The sequence below is a fragment of the Mercurialis annua genome, linkage group LG4 (genome assembly GCF_937616625.2).
Source record: "Mercurialis annua linkage group LG4, ddMerAnnu1.2, whole genome shotgun sequence".
NCBI lineage: Eukaryota > Viridiplantae > Streptophyta > Magnoliopsida > Malpighiales > Euphorbiaceae > Mercurialis > Mercurialis annua.
Genome location: NC_065573.1, coordinates 2,262,993 through 2,279,262, shown reverse-complemented (window position 1 = coordinate 2,279,262; position 16,270 = coordinate 2,262,993). Strand labels below are relative to the sequence as shown.

General features: G+C 34.8%; 1 protein-coding gene and 1 long non-coding RNA gene across 2 annotated transcripts; both read right to left on the bottom strand.

The window, feature by feature from the left end:
- Positions 1-1,988: 1,988 nt before the first annotated feature.
- Positions 1,989-2,503, bottom strand: LOC126677280 (uncharacterized). Its single transcript, XM_050371827.1, has 2 exons — positions 2,443-2,503; positions 1,989-2,335 (listed from the first exon to the last, which is right to left on the bottom strand). The coding sequence occupies exons 1-2, from the start codon at positions 2,501-2,503 to the stop codon at positions 1,989-1,991; spliced, it is 408 nt and encodes a 135-aa protein (XP_050227784.1).
- Positions 2,504-6,366: 3,863 nt separating this feature from the next.
- On the bottom strand, positions 6,367-8,679 carry LOC126679227 (uncharacterized). The gene is made up of 3 exons (XR_007640833.2): positions 8,533-8,679; positions 7,540-7,625; positions 6,367-6,638 (listed from the first exon to the last, which is right to left on the bottom strand). It is a non-coding gene; the product is annotated as an uncharacterized LOC126679227 (long non-coding RNA).
- Positions 8,680-16,270: the final 7,591 nt, after the last annotated feature.

Below are 16,270 nucleotides of genomic sequence, written 5' to 3'. Positions count from 1 at the left end.
CTTTTCCTGTGTCAATATCGACTTTCGTCCTTACGACATCGTGGCTTCCTAGATGTAGCTCACTTCTATCTGTCCAATAGCAATGAAGTATCGTCTTGTCCTTTACTTATTGTATCGATTACGTCTTCTCTCCGTTTATAACAGTTCTACTACTGCTGACCTATTCTGATAATCCTTCTGATGTATTTCTAGAACTTTCCACTGCTCTAATCATCTTACTAGATTTTGAGGATACATGTATTTCTATTCTTACATTTATTGATACGCATGTCTATATGCGTGGCCTTTAGCTTTACACTAAGTCCCTCCTTTAGCTTTTCTCCTTGCTGTTACATAGCTTATACTCCTGATACCGATATTAGTTATGTCATATGTACTTAAAACATCATTTGATATCCACCTCCTAACATTGTTTACTTCTTCATACTTCTAAGTTTAAATCTTTATACTTTTTTTTAAAAAATCACTTTTTCTGTCGTTTCGTACCTTTTTCCTTCCTTCCTCCTGATATGATCCTCCGTCATTACCTCCTTTGTTTTAACACGAGGATAGATATTATATCCTCAGACATTGCTAGCACATCGCGTCTTGATCGCGTACGCTTTCCGGCATTGACTTCTTGTTCGTTTTCCTGTTTTACTCTGTTAGCCTTATTATAGTTCAGCGTTATTATGGCTTAATTCCGTTATTGGGGATTCTTTTATAATTTCATTCTTATTTATTAAGTCTTTTATTATTCGTTGCAGAGTTTCACATTTGAGTTCACTTACTAAACAAAAAGATTTCAAGACATTCTTTGGCTGATCAGCTCTTTAAACTACTTTTCATAAATCATTTGAAATCGTTAATACAATTGTAGCTCAGAGTGATGACACCTCTCATCACCCAAGAGTTGCTCGAAATCGCATTTTTCTTTATCACCTTTGAAAAGATATGATGCATGATCTATATTTTGAAAATCATTCTTTTATGCATTCCTATCGTGATTATGCAATGTCACGTGCGATGTCTGAGCACAATTGTATTTTTGAAAAATCTTAAAAACTTTTATAATTTTCATAAAATCGTAAGTTTACTCTAGATTGTACACTCTGCGACCATTAACGGCTTTTTTTATTATTATTGGGTACATTTCAAATTTTTATATTGCTGTCACTTTCTGTTGTTTTTCTGACTATTCTTCTGTCACATCACTTCTTTCTCCATATCTCCGATAACTCAATTCAAATCAAAGTTCTCTGTTACTGTAATCCATACATCCACTCCTTCGATACACTATATCATATCATATACAAACGCAGGTACCGATGTTCTACATCGTTTCCTATTTAGTAGCCCATCTTTTTCTTCACAGCTTCTAGAACGTAATATAGGAATTACGTTCCCGATAGTGTATTATGTATTGTTTATTATATGATTGCTTTTGCAAATTATGTTTATATGTTCTTTTATTATTCGCGTGTTTATTAACTTCACTTCCTATAGGTTCTCGATATCTGAGGTATTATCCTATAGGCATATTTTAATACTGATATTCTATTATGCAATGCAGCATCATATATACACAATAATGCAAACACATAAACACAAATACTCAAAGCATATAAATCACTGATACCTGGAGGTGCCTGATGCGGAACGCTAGGTTTCCTAATGACTACGCCTGTGTGTCGGCACCTAACTCTTCTACCATAGTTGCCTCCGCCTCTGTGCATAAAGTGGGGGTTGGTCCTAATTCTAGAGGATGTGTTAACGTAATCCGGATGGAACTCACGCCTAAAATAGAAGGGTCGTACGGGATCGCCCTCCCACTCACGGCCAGTCTCGATACTTCAGGCCATCATAGTGACCGTCCCAAAATGTTCACCTACATACTCATATAGCTCACCAAACTCAGGTCCTAAGCCTCTGACGTATCTACGGTTGATGGTTCTATTATCTTCGTTCAGATCGGGGACTCCCTCAGCTATTCGCAAAAAATCAGAAGATTACAACCGTACTGTTAGCATTCCTATAGAAAAGGAGCGCATTTGTCTTCTAACTTGGTTTAGAGCTATCTGTTCTTGACTGTTTGCTATATCTGCATCTTCCCTTAAATTACGGTATCTCCGCACATAAGACCAGAAATGCTCACTTCTGTATTCCTCAACATCTGATTCATCTAACAGTTCCTCTTCTTCAAAGTCCTCTTCTTCAGGATCTTCTTCTGATTCTTCCTCTGGAGCCTCTTCTGGGTCCTCCTCAGGATCCTCCTCAAGATCCTCTTCATCTTCTTCACTATACTCTATTTCTGGCGAATGGGTTCTATCTCTGACTCCAGAAGAACTACCAATCTCTGATACAGACATATAGCCATTCTGATAAATTTCTGGCAATCTCCTAATACTTGCGTGGAATCCGTTCTGATGGACCCTTGATGGTTCGCCTACTTCGTTGTGAAACCCATTTTGAAATATAGGAGGTGCTTCCTCACGTTATTCAGCAGCATGTAACCGAGCTCCATTCCGCCCAGACATGCTGAAAAGAAACAATTTCAAACATAAGCGACCATCTGAGCCCAATTCCACACGCAATTCCAATACTAACTTATAAAATGCTGTAAACATTTAGCATTTAATCCAGCCGCACGTTGTTCGCAAGCATATAACCATTTAACAATCCCAGTGTAAGTAGTAAACACTTAGTTATCTCAGTCGTTCGTATACACAGATACTAATAACTTAATAGCATAGTAGCCCTGATTCGCGCGCACTGTACCACATATTACTAATGCACATATCAAACAAATGCAGGCAACTAAGGTCCGACTCTCTACTACAGTAGTTCCGAATTATACTTTCTTGACAGAGCATCCCATATCAAACAAACATTCAGACAAGACTGGCAGTGGTAATTGGACCAACTGCTCTCAAACGAACACTGAAACAAACTTGCAGTGGTAACTGGACCAACTGCTCTGATACCAACATTGTCACGACCCAAAATATTGAGCCGCAACCGGCGCTAGGGAACGAGATTGGTAGCTCCGAAACCCGTAGCAAGCCTCAAATCACTAATAATTTTTCGCAGTTAATTAAACAGATAACATCAAGCAACGGAAGAAAATAAACAAGTATAATATATAACAAAATATTTACACTAACTGTTCAAAACCTCGCGAGCTCTAGTTACCGTACCCAGTACGAACTGGTCTCGCGGTACTATATACAAAAGTTAGTGTATTAACATATCACAGGTATCTGGTGCCGTGAACAACATATCTCGTGCATAACCTACCAAAAAGTTATAAACAAGACAACAAGTAATATGTACAATCAAAATGTATTGCTGCCTAGGCTATGACTCTGTCAACACTGGACCACTACTGCAACATTCACAGAAGTCAGGAAATTATACATACACAGCTGACTTCTAGACTTCAAAATTGGCTTCTAGCTAAGTCCACACACTAAGCACCTGAAAGACATCAAAAGTGAGGGGTCAGTATTTGGGGAAAATACTGAGTGAGTTTGCATTTTACTATCGGTATTATTATAAAACATAGCATCGTATTTCAATAAAATCATAATATAAAATAATACATAATAACAAGTATTTGATCCGTTCGAAACTAATATCCTAGCATGCGACACAACTTTCGAATAATCGAATCATACTGATCCAGATAGTCCGACCCGGGAGTGTTCACATTCTACCTCGTCGATCGTGACCTATTGCTTAATCCCAAAGTGGGAGTCCAACTCACTAGATACGGCGACTCCTGACTACACCATAGTCGGGTGCTCACTTGTATCGAATTCATTTTCCAACTTCAAAATTCATATTCATATCATGCCATACATATCAAATCATTTCTCAAAAGCAAACACACTAGACTGACTCGATACTGGTGATCACACAGCATATTGACACCCAATAGGTAACTAGTTTCTTCAAATCATATGTAATGCGATGCATATAAACATACCACGTATATATATAAAATATAATATTAAATAATTTTAATATGTAATACTCGAAAGTAAAGTGCAACTCACAGAAACCGCAATCCGATCAATGACGTGGTCGATGAAATGATATGCTCTCGCTATCCCACGTCTACTGACCTCTCTGCTCGCTGACACGTCTGATACATGATAATTAACGTTTAATAATTAGATGTGAATCGCGTGTTTTATGTATAATACTTTCAACTTCTAGGGTTTAGTTTCATTCTTAATATTATTCGTGAACTCGATATTCCTTTATCGTATTCACGATATATCGAATTCTATTTCTCGTATTCGAAAATCGTATAATATCCTTAACGTTTTCCATTATCGTTAACCTCGTAAAATGTCAAACTAAACTTTACTTTTTAAATTATCGGGGTCCTTAATCGTTTTTAGGGTTTGATATTCATAATATCGAAAATCCCGGTCACATAGGGCTAAAAGCCCATTTTGGTCCTCTGGACCCACTGTGCGGGCGCGCACAAGCACTGTGCGTCCGCACAGTGTAGTGTGCGTCCGCACACCAGAGTGCAGCCCCCCGTAAACTCATTTTTCGGGCACCCCGTCGTGTTATCACTCGTCAAACAACTATAAGACTTCATTTCCTCCAAAACCCGTATTTTTGTTTTTCCAAAAACGCTTAAATCGAGCTAATAACGTTAAATTCCTAATCCTAAACCAAAACAGCAATAAATTCGAATCTTAGCATCAATTCTCGAGATACTACCTTGAAATGAAGTTTAGAACGGATAGAGTTCTCGATTCTGAAGAAATCGCCGCGAAAATCGCTTGATTCGGACATCGAACGGAGAAACGGCGGTATCGCTCGATAGTTTCTCAACTCCTCTGGATCTTTCTTCTTTCCTTCTGATTCAATTTCATTTCCTTATATAATTTGGCTAAAGGTTCATTTTGGTATTTCTATTCTTTCTTTATTATAGCTTAACTTTTGAACTTTTCTTTCGTATGATTTAGTCCATAGCTAAATAAATTAACACCTTAATTATAACTTATACGTATGATTTATATCCAATAAATAATACGAAACTCGATATTAATGCCTTCCCGTCAAAATCTAAAATTTACATTTTTGAGTCGTAGTGGCTAAATTACCACTTTGGTCCCTGTATTTTATTTTGGGCTTTTCTTGACATTTTTCCTTTTAATTTAGAATTGAAATATAACATTAATTTCCGCATAATTGCTTTCCCGAAACCGACCTATTTAAAATTTATTTACTTTAATTTCTCGGAAAATTTTTCCGATATCGCCACTCTGGCGAGTCAAAAATAGACACGTGGCCCAATTAAATAATTAATTATTTTGGGGTATTACACTATGAAACAAATCCAAACGTTTCACCTTTTTAGCAATTTAAGCCAAACGTTTACAAACGTTACGAAACAAATCCAAGCGTTTCACCTCATCAGCAGTTTTAGCCAAAGGTTTTCAAACGTTACGAAACAAATCCAAGCGTTTCACCTTTTCAGCAATTTAAGCCAAACGTTTACAAACGTTGCAAAAAAATCCAAACGTTTTACCTTTTTAGCGATTTAAGCCAAAACATTACAAATATTACGAAACAAATCCAAACATTACAAAACAAATGCAAATGTTTCACCTTTTTAGAGATATAAACCAAACGTTTACAAATGTTACGAAACAAATCCAAACGTTTCACCTTTTTAGCAATTTAAGCAAAACGTTTCACCTTTTTAGCGATTTAAGCCAAACATTTACAAACGTTACGAAACAAATCCAAAGGTTTCACCTTTTTAAGGATTTAAGCCAACGTTACGAAAAAAATCCAAACGTTTCACCTTTTTAGCGATTTAAGCCAAACGTTTACAAATGCTACGAAAATAATCCAAACGTTTAAAAAGTTATGAAACCCTTTTTAGCAAATTAAGTCAAATGTTTACAAACGTTACAAAACAAATCCAAACGTTTCACCTTTTTAGCGATTTAAAACAAATGTTTACAAACGTTACGAAACAAATCGAAACGTTTCAACTTTTTAGCGATTTAAAACAAACATTTACAAACATTACGAAATAAATCCAAACGTTTCACCTTTTTAGCGATTTAAGCCAAATTTACAAACGTTGCGAAACAAATCGAAACGTTTCCCCTTTTTAGCAATTTAAGCCAAACGTTTACAAACGTTATCAAACAAATCCAAGCGTTTCACCTTTTTAGCAATATAAGCCAAATGTTAGGAAGCAAATATGTCACGACCCAAAATCGAGGGCCGCGACCGGCGCTAGGGAATGGGAATGGTAGTTCCAAATTCCGTAGCAAGCCTGAAATTCACTATAAATTTTTCGCAAAACAACAATCTTAAATTTTTTTAAAAAAAATCGGCAATATAACGTTTGAAAACTGTGCTACTGGCACCTGTTAAAAACACAAACCACCTTGTGAAAAATATCATGTAATCATATACAAAATGTGTGGATAAACCATTTTCCAAAAATACATCTTTATGCCACAACACATGAAAAACATAAACTGCCAACTATCGAATTAATCTACTAACATAACTACTGCAGCTCTAAGAAGGGTAGAAACTTTCATAACTGAGACTTCCAGAACAATGGATGGAAGCTCGACCACATCACCACATAATAAACCTGAAAGAAAACACTATTGGGGGGTCAGCTTAAGCTGAGTGAGATATATCTTACTAACGGTATTATCACAAAAACAACATCACAAATGAAAATTCATTTATTTAAACAAATATAATATCATTATATTACAAACAAAGATTTGATCTGATAGAAACCTTAATCTTAAACTCCTAACCTTTCCTAACATGTATCGTATTCATATCAATCATTGTAGTCCAAGTGGTACGGTCCCGAGATAGTTCAACTGAGTTACTCGTTACCACGTGGCATAGTCCCGAGATAGTTCAACCGAGTTACATCATGCCACGGCTTAATCCCAAGGTGTGAGTCCCGAGATAGTTCAACCGAGTTACTCACCAGATACGGGTCCCGAGATAGTTCGACCGAGTTACCTCATATCTACCAAAATTATAATCCTACTTTCCGATACCCAAACATATTCCATTTCATAATTATAAATATGATCAATATTTAATGAGCTCATATCAAACAATTCTAAGTACAGACATCTAGACTCTTACAAACATCGGTGATCACACGGCCTATTGACGCCCAATAGGTAGCTTGTTTCTTCGGATCACACATCAATTTCAAACATAGAACAAATAGCAACAAAACGATATACAATTCAATCCAACATCAAATATTTAATTCACTCACAAATATATAATCAATCAATACATAATTTAATTGTCAAACGTAAATTATTAATATGTATACTCATATACATATATATATATAACTATTTCATAAGTCATATTCCGTGTATCCCTCGGTAGGATAACCATTTAGTTCATACAATTCCAAATCACAATAAATGATTATCTAATGCGATGTGTTTTTTATAACTTATAATTAAAATGTTTAATAATATAATTATAGCGTAATAATACGCGAGAGTAAAGTATACTCACTGAATTTGCTATCCAAATCATGATATCAAAATAATAGTCGAATCCCACTAAGCCAAACATGTCACTTTCGAAGTCCATCGATGCGTCTGTCACAAAATACAATATAAATACGTTTAGATTATAAACGTAAAACCAATAATTATAAACCTAATTATTAGCTTAGGTCGACTTCATAACCTTGACTTATGACTTTACTCAATATTCTTTAAATATCCGTTTTCACTTCTCAAATCCAATGTTTGTATTTTTCAAGTCAATAACATATTTAATAATTTAAATACGTTAAACTTTCAATCTTGATATCAAAGTCCTTTTTATATCTTTGATGGTTATAATATAACCAAAAATCAACTTAAAGATTCAAAATCGACTTATAGCATTTTTTTCGCCAACCTTTTAGTTTACGTTTTCAAACCTAAACTCTTAATATTAAACGCATTTCCTTAGCGTTTTAAACACTTAAAAACAACCCATCCACTTCATATAAAACCATTTTCAAATCGATAATGCCTTAGCTCCAAGTTTGCTTTTACAATCCATTTTACGTCCAATTCGACACTAGTTTGCGTAACTTGATGTTTTACGCAAAAATTGAGTGTTAATGGATCTCGGGGAAGGGGCGGCTTGGCCCCCTTCCCATTTCCGTTCCCTCCCCTAATTTGGTAAGGGGAGGGGCTGCTCAGCTCTGGTAAATCGTACCAGAGTTGTTACAGCTCGGCACCACCGTGCATTCAGCACGGTGGTGCGCCTGCTGGACGGCCGGGTCCAGCTCCGGCCACCGCGGCCTCCTTTGGCCACCACCTATCATCAAACCCTTAAATATACTCAATACAAAACTCTCATTCTCACACCAAAACAACACAAACTCAGCTCTACCTAATCAATTAGACATCCTAAACATCACAATTAACCTTTTAGTCATCATTACCATCAATTTTGAATAAAATCGAATTAACTACTGCTGGAAACATAACCACAAAACAATATTTTTACCTTGATTCTATGGGATAGATGTGTAGAGCTCTCCGTCCCCGTTCCGTGACCGCAAGAATCGTTCAATTCGGACCAAAATCGAGCAAGATATGGCAATTCTAAATTCTTGCATGTTTAAACTTACTAAGGAAGGAGATGAAGTTGAGAGCTGAGTTTCTTTTTTTCTTTCTATTGCTGATCTGGGAATCAAATCAATTTGATTCAAGTTTTAATGGGAAAAGTCTCCTTTAGTCCTTTGAATTGCCATTTTTAACCATTTTAACTTCTAGCTTTTATTTCGCCCAAATTCGTCGATTAAATACCCGATTTTTACACTTCAATAAATTTTATATTATTTATTTTCCAAATAAATAATACCACCTTAATAGCTCCTAATTCAATTTCCGATAATTTATTTTAGCGATTTTGTTTTTGTTTTCGCTAAAAACGCTCAAATTCCAATTTGAGTTAGAATGCTTGTTTTTCCATCAAATTTTGCTTAATGAATATCAACTGCCAATTAATCGATATTAAATACTTAAATATTAATTTCCATATATACAATTTATTTAAATTATATTTTTCGAGAATTAAATCATTATTTTCTAGTTTAGGCTTAAATTTGCTTTTGTCCATTTTTTTCCATAAACTCTTTTAATATCCATTTTCATTTCTTTTATGGAATTTTAGCATTGAAATTTTCTTTTTAAAATTTTAATATCGACCTACTCGGGTCCTCTTTTATTTAACTCTTTTGCTAATTTCCTCATTTTTGTCATTTTGACGATTCAAAATGAGACGCACCGCTTACTCTTGAAACATCCAAATTTCAGGGTATTACAAAATCTAAACGTTTCTGCTTTTTAGCGATTTAAGCCAAACGTTTACAAACGTTACGAAACAAATCAAAACGTTTCACCTTTTTAGGGATATAAGCGAAACATTTACAAACGTTACGAAACAAAACAGGACGTTTCATATTTTTTAGCGATTCAAGCCAAAGGTTTACAAACGTTAAGAAACAAATACAAACGTTTCACCTTTTCAGCGATTTAAGCCAAATATTTACAAACGTTACGAAACAAATCCAAACGTTACGAAACAAAACCAAATGTTTACAAACATTACGAAAAAAATCCAAGCGTTTCACCTTTTTAGCATATTAAGTGAAACGTTTACAAACATTACGAAACAAATCCAAACATTTCACATTTTTAGCGATTTAAGCCAAACATTTACAAACATTACGAAACAAAACCAAGTGTTTCACCTTTTTAGCAATTTATGTCAAACGTTTACAAACGTTATGAAACAAAAACCAAGCGTTTCCTCTTTTTAGCAATTAAAGCCAAACGTTTACAAAAGTTCAGAAACAAATCTAAGCGTTTCACCTTTTTTGCAATTTAAGCCAAAAGTTTACAAACGTTAGGAAACAAATTTAGAAGTTTAACCTTTTTAGCAATTTAAGCCAAATCTTTAAAACGTTACGAAATAAATCAAAACGTTTACAAACCATAAGGAATAAAAACAAACGTTCCACATTTTTAGCAATTTAAGCCAAACATTTACAAACGTTTCCCCTTTTTAGCGATTGAAGCAAAACGTTTACAAACATTAAGAAATAAATCCAAACATTTTCTCATTTTAGCGATTTCAGCCAAACGTTTATAAACGTTACAAAACAAAACCAAACGTTTATAAGCGTTACGAAACAAATTCAAACATTTACAAACATTACAAAACAAATCCAAACGTTTCCCCATTTTAGCGATTTAAGCTTAACGCTAACAAACGTTACGGAAAAAATCAAAACGCTTACAAACATTACAGAACAAAAACAAACTTTTTACATTTTTAGCAATTTAAGCCAAACGTTTACAAACGTTACGAAACAAATCCAAACATTTCACCTTTTTAGCGATTGAACCCAAAGAATTACAAACGTTAAGAAACAAATCCAAACGTTTCCCAATTTATGCGATTTAAGCCAAACGTTTATAAACGTTACGAAAAAAAACGAAACGTTTAAAACGTTACGAAAAAAATCCAAACGTTTCACCTTTTTAGTGATTTAAGCCAAACGTTTACAAATGTTCCAAACAAATCCCATCGTTTCACCTGTTTAGTAATTTAAGCAAAAAGTTTAAAAACGTTACGAAACAAATCCAAGCGTTTCATCTTTTAGCAATTTAAGCTAAACGTTTACAAACATTACGAAACAAATCCAAAAGTTTCACATTTTTAGCGATTTAAGCTTAACGTTTACAAAAATTATGAAACAAAACAAAACATTTCACCTTTTCAGCAATTTAAGCCGAACGTTTACAAAAGTTACGAAACAAATCCAAACGTTTCCCCATTTGAGCGATTTAAACCAAACGTTTAAAACGTTACAAAACAAATCCAAGCATTTCACCTTTTTAGCGATTGAAGAACATTTACAAACATTACGAAACAAATCCAAACGTTTCACCTTTTTAGCGATTTAAGCCAAACGTTTCCCCTTTTTTGCGATATATGCCAAACGTTAACAAAGGTTAGGAAACAAATCCAACGTTTCACCTATTTAGCAATTTAAGCCAAACGTTTCCAAATGTTACGAAACAAGTCCAAGTGTTTCACCTTTTTAGCAATTTAAGCCAAACGTTTACAAACCTTACGAAACAAATCCAAACGTTTCACCTTTTTAGCAATTTAAGCCAAACGATTACAAACGTTACGAAACAAATACAAATGTTTCACCTTTTTAGCGATTTAAGCCAAACAGTTACAAACGCTATGAACAAATCCAAACATTTCCCCTTTTTAGCGATTTAAGCCAAACGTTTACAAAAATTACAAAACAAATCCAAACATTTCACCTTTTTAGCGAATTAAGCCAAACGTTTACAAACTTTACGAAACAAATCCAAACGTTTCGCCTTTTTAGCGATTTAAGCCAAACGTTTACAAACGTTATGAAGAGAATCCCAACGTTTCGCCTTTTTAGCAATTCAAGACAAACGTTACGAAACAAATCAAAACGTTTCCCCTTTTTAGCGATTTAGGCCAAACGTTTACAAATGTTACGAAACAAAACCAAACGTTTAAAACGTTTCACATTTTGAGCGATTTAAGCCAAACCTTTACAAATGTTACGAAACAAAACCAAGCATTTCATCTTTTTAGCAATTAAGGCCAAACGTTTAAAAACATTACGAAACATATCCAAGCGTTTCACGTTTTTAGCAATTTAAGCCAAACGTTTACAAACATTCCGAAACAAATCCAAGCGTTTCACCTTTTTAGTAATTTAAGCCAAACGTTTACAAACGTTATGAAACAAATCCAAACATTTCACCTTTTAGCAATGTAAGCAAAACGTTTACAAACGTTACGAAACAAATCCAAGCGTTTCACCTTTTTAGCAATTTAAGCCAAACATTTACAAACGTTCCAAAACAAATCCAAGTGTTTCACCATACAAAACAAATCCAAGCGTTTCACCTTTTTAGAAATTTATGCCAAATATTTACAAACGTTACGAAACAAATCCAAGCGTTTAACCTTTTTTAGCAATTTAGGCTAAACGTTTACAAACGTTTCGAAACAAATCCAAACATTTTGCCTTTTAAGCCAAACGTTTATAAACGTTATGTGTCACGACCCAAAATATTGAGCCGCAACCAGCGCTAGGGAACGGGAGTGGTAGCTCCGGAACCCGTAGCAAGCCTCAAATCACTAATAATGTTTTGCAATTAATTAAACAGATAACATCAAACAACGTAAGCAAATAAACAAGTATAATATATAACCAAATATTTACACTAATTGTTCAAAACCTCGCGAGCTCTAGTTACTGTACCCAGTACGAACTGGCCTCGTGGTACTATAGACAAAAGTTAGTGTATTAACATATCACAGGCATCTGGTGCCGTGAACAACATATCTCATGCATAACCTACCAAAAAGTTATAAACAAGACAGCAAGTAATATGTACAATCAAAATGTACTGCTCCCTAGGCTATGACTCTGTCAACACTGGACCACTACTGCAACATTAACAGAAGTCAGGAAACTATACATACACAGCTGACTTCTGGACTTCAAAATTGGCTTCTAGCTAAGTCCACACACTAAGCACCTGAAAGACATCAAAAGTGAGGGGTCAGTATTTGGGAAAATACTGAGTGAGTTTTCATTTTACTATCGGTATTATTATAAAACATAGCATCGCATTTCAATAAAATCATAATATAAAATAATACATAATAACAGGTATTTGATCCGTTCGAAACTAATATCCTAGCATGCGACACAACTTTCGAATAATCGAATCATACTGATCTAGATAGTCCGACTCGGAAGTGTTCACATTCTACCTCGTCGATCGCGACCTATCTCTTAATCCCAAAGTGGGAGTCCAACTAACTAGATACGGGGACTGCTGACAACTCACTAGATACGGGGACTCCTGACTACACCGTAGCCGAGTGCTCACTCGTATCGAATTCATTGTCCAACTTCAAAATTCATATTCATATCATGTCATACAGATCAAATCATTTCTCAAATGCAAACACACTAGAATGACTCGATACTGGTGATCACACAGCCTATTGACACCCAATAGGTAGCTAGTTTCTTCGGATCGCATACTAGTTCTTCGTATATATACTTGATAAAAACATATAACATTTAGTCAAAGCATATGTAATGCGATGCATATAAACATACCACGTATATATATATAAAATATAATATTAAATAACTTTAATATGTAATACTCGAAAGTAAAGTGCGACTCATAGAAACCGCAATCCGATCAATGACGTGGTCGATGAAATGATATACTCTCGCTATCCCACATCTACTGACCTCTCTGCTCGCTGACACGTCTGATACATAATAATTAATGTTTAATAATTAGACGTAAATCGCGTGTTTTATGTATAATACTTTCAACTTCTAGGGTCTAGTTTCAGTCTTAATATTATTCGTGAACTTGATATTCCTTTATCATATTCACGATATATCGATCTCTATTTCTCGTATTCAAAAATCGTATAATATCATTAATGTTTTCCATTATCGTCAACCTCGTAAAATGTCAAGCTAAACTTTACTTTTTAAATTATCGAGGTCCTTAATAGTTTTTAGGGTTTAAGATTCATAATATCAAAAATCCCGGTCACATAGGGCTAAAAGCCCATTTCGGTCCTCCAGACCCACTGTGCGGGCGCACACTAGCACTGTGCGTCCGCCCAGTGTAGTGTGCGTTCGCACACTTCGGTGTGCGATCGCACACCGAGTGCATCCCCCTAGAAACTCATTTTACGGGCACCCCGTCGTGCTATCACTCGTCAAACATCTATAAGATTGCATTTCCTCTAAAACCCGTATTTTTGTTTTTCCAAAAACGCTTAAATCGAGCTAAGAACGTTAAATTCCTAATCCTAAACTAAAACAGCCATATATTCGAATTTTAGCATCAATTCTCGAAATATTACCTTGAAACGAAGCTTAGAACGGATAGAGTTCTCTATTTTGAAGAAATCGCCGCGCAAATCGCTCGATTCAGACGTCGAACAGAGAAACGGCGGCGAAACGACGGTATCGCTCGATAATTTCTCAACTTCTCTGGATCTTTCTTCTTTCCTTCTGATTCAATTTCATTTCCTTATATAATTTGGCCAAAGGTTCCTTTTGGTCTTTCTATTCTTTCTTTATTATAGCTTAACTTTTGAACTTTTCTTTCGTACGATTTAGTCCATAGCTAAATCAATTAACACTTTAATTATAACTTATACGGATTATTTATATCCAATAAATAATATGAAACTCGATATTAATGCTTCCCGTCAAAATCTAAAATTTACATTTTTGAGTTGTAGTGGCTAAATTACCACTTTGCTACCTGTATTTTATTTTGGGCTTTCCTTGACATTTTTTCTTTTAATTCAAATTCTAACTTTAGAATTGAAATATAGCATTAATTTTCGCATAATTGCTTTCCCGAAACCGGCCTACTTAAAATTTATTTACTTTAATTTCTCGGAAAATTTTTCCGATATCGCCACTCTAGCGAGTCAAAACTAGACACGTGGCCCAATTAAATAATTAACTATTTTGGGATATTACATTCTTCCCCCTTACAAAAATTCGTCCTCGAATTTTCATAAAACTTGTTGAGACCTTATAATTGGCCGTACACTTTCCTCGATGTCCACTAGTACGTTTTAGTCGCAGCTTTTCTTTTAACTTAGCTTTTAGCTCTCCTCTTATAGCTTCGTACCATCGCATAGTTAAGAATCTTCTTGTTGTTATTCTTGTTCATTTGTTGCCTCTCTAAAGTAGTATGGTCTTAGTGTACCCTCGATATTGAGATCTTTGTCTCCTTATCACATGGTTGTCATTTATCCTTAATTAATACTCTCCAAATCCATTATTCCATTCTTAGTCGTCATCGGGTCGCTACTCGTATCTTTTGTACGTGAATAGTCACGACGTGTTGGCTACATCCTTAATGACGTACTTACTTCATTCATACTTCTATGAGCATTTCTCTTGTAATCATAATCTACGGTTATAGCCTTTACTATCGTCTGTCGTTGTCACTTTTCTTTCTTAGCTGGTTATTGTCATTTCTTACTTCTCTCAATCGTTATCTGACACTTCGTTCCTCATCAACCAATCTCATTCAACATGCACCTTATCTATCACATTTGCTGACTCTTAACGTAGCTGAGCCTGATACATCCTTTACTGTCTACAATTTCTCATTCCTTTGCTCTTTTAAGCTATCGTGAACTTTACGTCGCTCTGTTGGTCGTGATCCTTCATCTTTTACTGTTGCCTTAAATGTTTCGCTTCACATTACTTTTTATTGTGTAGCCTGTACAGTTTCTTTTGTTTACTAATACTTCTCGTATTCTTATCCTCTTTACTTCCCTTTAGTTTCTCCTTTGAGATTCGTCTCGAGTCTCTTATTGACTTCTCAGTCAAAGTTGTCTTTCCTTTACATCACAATTTCTTGTTTATGTTAATCTTATAAGGATTTTATTCGTTTCTTAACATTTACCTTTCTTTAGAATCTTTCTTACTGACTCACCTTCGCTTAACTTCATCCTTACTTTTAATCTTTAACTGGTTCGATAGACCTTTAACGACTTATCTACTTTTATACTAAGTCAGTCTGAACCTGAAAATTCTATAGGTTTTCATCATACTCTTCTTTGTGAACTCTTTGTGTTGTATAACAATTGAAATTTACGGTTTAGGATTCCTCATCTTTCTTTGCTAATGTTTACCTTTCTTTACTTTACTTTTGCCATGTATCGACTTTATACATGTTACTATCGTTCTCTAATTTATTCTTTTATTGTCTCTCATCTTCTTCTTGAAGTGTTTTCAATTATTCTTAGCGTTTAGATTATACTTGAATTTACAACTTTTAAAATTTAGGAGTAGTTCAATTTCTGTCGTCCTATACACTTTATGTTTCCTTAGTACTTATAATGTAGTTCTATTACCTTTAAGGACTTGGCTTTTCCTGTGTCAATATCGACTTTCGTCCTTACGACATCGTGGCTTCCTAGATGTAGCTCACTTCTATCTGTCCAATAGCAATGAAGTATATCGTCTTGTCCTTTACTTATTGTATCGATTACGTCTTCTCTCCGTTTATTACAGTTCTACTGCTGCTGACCTATTTTGATAATCCTTCTGATGTATTTCTAGAACTTCCCACTGCTCTAATCATCTTACTAGATTTTGAGG

Coding starts and splice junctions, on each gene's coding strand:
- LOC126677280 (XM_050371827.1), bottom strand. CDS start 2,503: ATGGAGCTCGGTTACATGCTGCTGAATAACGTGAGGAAGCACCTCCTA. Junction 2,336..2,442: donor CCTCCTATATTTCAAAATGG/GTTTCACAACGA, acceptor TGTCTGTATCAG/AGATTGGTAGTTCTTCTGGA.